Below are 4,814 nucleotides of genomic sequence, written 5' to 3'. Positions count from 1 at the left end.
AGAGAGAGAGAGAGATTCAAAGTAGGGGCTCCCTTCATCATCGGGCGTTGCTTCCGACTGCGTCGTCCCTGTCGGCTTATAAATAACACCATCTCCCTGTTTCTTCGTGTGTTTCTCAGTTTTTCTTCTTCCTCCGCTTCTTCCTTCTCCAACTCGGCCTCCCCTGCCTGGGAGATACTTGGCTGCTCGGCAAGCCTAATTAATAACACGTGATGAGCGATCGTGGCAAAACCTCCCGAGCCGAAAGATCGCAAGCGGAGCAAGAGAACCGACGAAGAGAATATAAGAGAGAGTGAGTGACGGGAGTGACGTGGCCTGGACTAGACATCACGAAGAGCTTCATTCGTGATAGTTAGAGATACTGCAGACAACCGTACTGTTGTGAAAGATCTACACACTGAAAAGACAGTGAATACATTATTTATATCTCGATGAAATTAAAAATTTTCTTGCTTAACTGTTACAAGGAAACATAGAGTCGTAACCAAAATAATTCGTTGTGATCAATAAAATATGATAAAGTATGCTTTGAACTTTATATTTAGCTCATACTTTTTTATTTTAATAAACTTTTTTAATATTTCTTATAATTTGTGCAAAGTCTTATGTCAGTATGAAGGATATTCGTGGTGTTGTTCTCACACGATATATAGAGTAACATATGCACGAGAGAGGGCTCGTGCTACGTCGTGGTAACTACGTCGTTATTGGTCGGGGAAGCAACAAAACCATCGGATATAGAGAACACATTGTATATAACGTCGAAGGCGAGAAGGAGAGACGAGAAACACATCGTGGCGAATCGTTTCCTCGCACCATCTCGCGAAGGAGCACCCGGGTGTTCTGTGTTGTGTGTTCGTTACTGGACCGATACCATCTTCGCTTTTTCTTTCCCGCTTGTTCCTCTCTTTCTCTTTCCCTCTCTATGCTTCATTGCGTTTTTGTTTCTTTTCTTCATCTACTCTCGCCCTTTCCTCTTTCTTCTTTGCTGTCTGTTCGTCGACGAGGAGGAGCCCTGAAGTGTCGAAGACCTGATACATATTCCTTTGACGCTGAGCTCACGGTCGTGTACAATATGGACAATTGTTCTTTATTTTATTAGCAAATTCACAATTTGTCGCTATATATCTTATAATAATTTCAATATCAAGCGAATCAATTTCCAAATAGAGTTATTTGCAATACTTTCGTAAGTTTTGCATGCAATATTCATAAGCTTTATTTTGACGCACGAATATTTTTTTGTTGTTATCGTTGCTCTTATTTTGTCTAAGTCATATATTAGTAAGGAAACAGTATATAATAATAAATTTTTAGTAAATATATAAGTCTCATAATCATATCCGTTTTATTACACGCGAAATGTTTTTTTACCATTTATCCCAAGCTTCGAAATGCATTTTGGCGAGGTGATATCTCGTCCGCTTGCCATTCATGGTAGTTACAGACTCGGCGTTATACCTGCCTCGCTTAGAGCGTATCCTTCCATGGCGAAAGGATGATGAGGAGGTAAGAGGTAGTTGGTAGGCCTCGGATGAGTTCACTATCTCAGAAGCACTCATCGCGACCGCTTCGTTATCGGCCCTGTAGAATCATAATGGACCATAATTGCATAAATATAATGTTAATTAACAATTAAGATTGCCGCTTTGCCTAATTGAATCGCCGCTTCTGCTGTCTCCGAAAGAAAACGACGTTGCCGCAATGTACGGTCTCCTCTTCACATAGAGATTGCACAGGAGAATCTCGGGGTGGCCTTAAACGTTAATGGCGTATCGGAAAATTATACCGATGATCCTTCCGAGGACACACTTTCGATACCGCGAATACATCTAAAAAAGAAAGGAAAAAAAAGGAAAGAAAACAATTATTACCTTTCGATGTCACACCGACTCGCTTATCGAACTTTATATTCTGGTATTTTTCTTCTAAACGTTGCGATAGACATATGCATTGCACGCACCGTGCATTGGAAACATCACGATTTTTTTCGGTAATAAGTTTTTTATTATTTTTTTTTCTCTTTTGAAAATTTGGAAGAATAGAAATTATTAATCGGCGATTAATGAACATTTTGCCGTCTTCTTATATTTCTATGATCATTTATCCGTGATATCGAAAACCATGTATGTGTATGTTGCGCGAATTCTGTACGACTGGGTTCAAATATGCAATTAGCGAAATGCAGATGCAATAATAATGAATTCCCGTTAATAACCGTCGCGCCACCGCAACTATCGCTGTCTCACCGCAACGATGATATCACGACGGAAGAGATAAATGAAAACACGAGCGTGCAAATAAAAAATAAAGGTTGAATCCGCGCTGGAGAACTGTGACCGTCGATCTGTTGCCGAGTTACCGTTGACGATGCAGCAGCGTGTGGTTAAATCATGTCTGCTTCAAGTTCCTTCTACCCTATCGTCTTCCTCGATCCTTGCAGCCTTCGTCATTTCTTTTCCTCTTCGAACCATCCTCTTACCATCCAATATCTTTTTTCTGCCTTTGCGTTCGGCGAATGTATTTTATTCAATTCTTTTTTTCTCATTTCAGATGGTTCAGGCGATTCAAGTCCTCCGGTTTCACCTCCTCGAGCTCGAAAAGGTGAGTATCCTTCACGTCTGCATTATAAGGCTCATAATGTTATTATCAATCCAACTGTGGGTGCGATTCGTTACTATAATCAACTATTCCTTCATTATCTAATATCGTATCTATATTTTTTTGTCGATTATCGGATAAATTTTTGTTTAAAATTGTTTTTTCTTTATAACTAATATATTTTATTTTAACATCTTAGAAAATGTTATTTATTCAAAATTATAATAATTATTATTTTTAATTGAATGTGTGTGTGTGTGTGTGTGTGTGTGTGTGTGTGTGCGTGCGTGCGTGCGTGCGTGCGTGCGCGTGTGTGTGTAATTTTAGAAATATTATTAGTTTATATATAGTCTTCTCTGTAATTATAATTATAATTTCTTCTGTTTAAAAATTTTGCGTAAAAATCATGTGTGTGTTGCTGATACAAAAAGCAGTTTTCTACTTAAAACTATAATGTAGTGGTCGATTGGAAATTCTCGCGATCGGTCTTATTGTGAGAGATTACCGCGCCCGCCTGCCAATAAGTTGCCTTTAACATCTGAAAAACGACTGTTATGATTGCGGGGGCAATTTTCCGTAATTGCGGTGAAAGCTTGACATCTACGGTGTATTCGTCGAGCTACGACGCGAACCGACTCTACACATAAGTGGAGTCATTTTGTTGTCCAATGGTTGGATGGCAGCAGACGCTTTATCAACTTTGCAGTTGTTTGCTTTAGAACGGTAGTTGTCCATTTTTTATTTTTTTCATTCTTTTTTTTATTTGTCGCAACACCTTGTCTTCTTTCCGATTGACGAAACGAAATGACAATATGCGCCAATTTTTTTCTTTACCAGCTGGTCAGTCAGGACAGCGTGGAATTACATATAAACGGCCATATAAACAGTGAAAGTGAGACATCTGTTGAGGAAAATTCCAAGACCATAGACTTTTCATCAGCGATGCGAACGAAAGAACTCTTGACTGCAATGGTTACTGTGTTTTACAAGATTCTGCGCATTTCCTTTTTCTTTGCATTGTTGGCGAGAAAGGTAGGCTAATAGAGCTCTCCCGATGCAACGCGCATTGATTTTTCGATAGGTTCTCGCTCTCTTTTCGGACAAATATGTTCGCAGGATACGAAAGCTGGTTTGGTTTACTTAGACGTTTTTGTGGTGATATTTTATCATACAAAATAGCGGACATCCATAGCATTTTCATCGAAATGGCAGCTGACGTGGCGGCAGCCATTGGCCGCCGTGCACTCTCGAGACCTCTTCGTGATGCTTCGCTGTCGATCGGCCCTCTCACTCGTCAGGTTCGATCGCGCGTAATTTTATAGCATTTTTTTTCGATTATAGCGATCACATTATTATAATGCCGCACTACCCGCGGCGGATTCAAGTATCTTCGATGCGCCAAAGTCAGCATAGTCCCATGAAGATTTATATTTATCCATGACGGAAAATTTTGGCTCAAGTTCCACTTTGGCGTCATGACGCAAATGGAATACGTATCAGTAAAATGGAATCAGATATAATATGAATTTTTGTTTTTGCAATTTTGCATAAATACGCGACATAGCACGTCTCTCAGATTAGATGGAAAAAGGCATTAAGTTAGAGGATAAATCATCGAATGGTGTTCTGCCTTCGTGTCGGCTTATCTGCATCAAGGCAAATGAATTTACTAATTGGAGCTTGCTCGAAATTACAGCGACGTTTCAGTTTATCGCGATAACACTTATTACTCGTTAGCTGTGCCTCTAAATTTGTTCTCGTTAATGGAAGTACACGATTAAAGAAATTAGCAGACGCGCGAGATAACATGGGTGGCTGCGGGTGTATTCTTTAAATGCTGGAAATGATATTGACATATTATCAATTCCGCGAAAGTACTCGATACTCGATATTCGGTTACCAGTGTGTATAAAATGGGCTTCCTCATGTGTGTCGAATCCCTACTCCCGAAGTCTGTAGACGAAACGCGGCTTGGCACGCCATCGATGGTAACGGAGATTGAAACGTTTCTGGTCCCCGGGGCCTCTTCTAGACAAGACGAGACGAGACGCGAACGAGTGGAGCGGAATGCAGCGGGCGCGATGAAGAAGATTCCATAAATATCTGTGCTCGAAGTGGAGGAGAGAAAGACGAACGGAGAATGAGATAAAGAGAGAGAGAGAGAGAGAGAGAGAGAGAGAATGCGAGAGCGCAGCATAGAGAACGGGAGAGAG

At 40.4% G+C, this 4,814-nt stretch overlaps 1 protein-coding gene across 1 annotated transcript in view; it reads left to right on the top strand.

Moving 5' to 3' along the window:
• The window catches only part of LOC105618391 (homeobox protein homothorax-like), a 122,280-nt gene that overhangs the window by 47,683 nt on the left and 69,783 nt on the right, over window positions 1-4,814 (top strand). The window contains exon 5 of the mRNA XM_012199933.1: window positions 2,554-2,604. Within this exon, the coding sequence (XP_012055323.1) occupies window positions 2,554-2,604 (51 nt within the window). The remainder of the gene's footprint in view (window positions 1-2,553; window positions 2,605-4,814) is intronic.

Source organism: Atta cephalotes (assembly GCF_000143395.1).
Source record: "Atta cephalotes unplaced genomic scaffold scaffold00016, whole genome shotgun sequence".
NCBI classification, from domain to species: Eukaryota; Metazoa; Arthropoda; class Insecta; order Hymenoptera; family Formicidae; genus Atta; species Atta cephalotes.
Note: the sequence above shows the minus strand (reverse complement) of the source record. Positions and strands in the feature narration are given on the sequence as shown.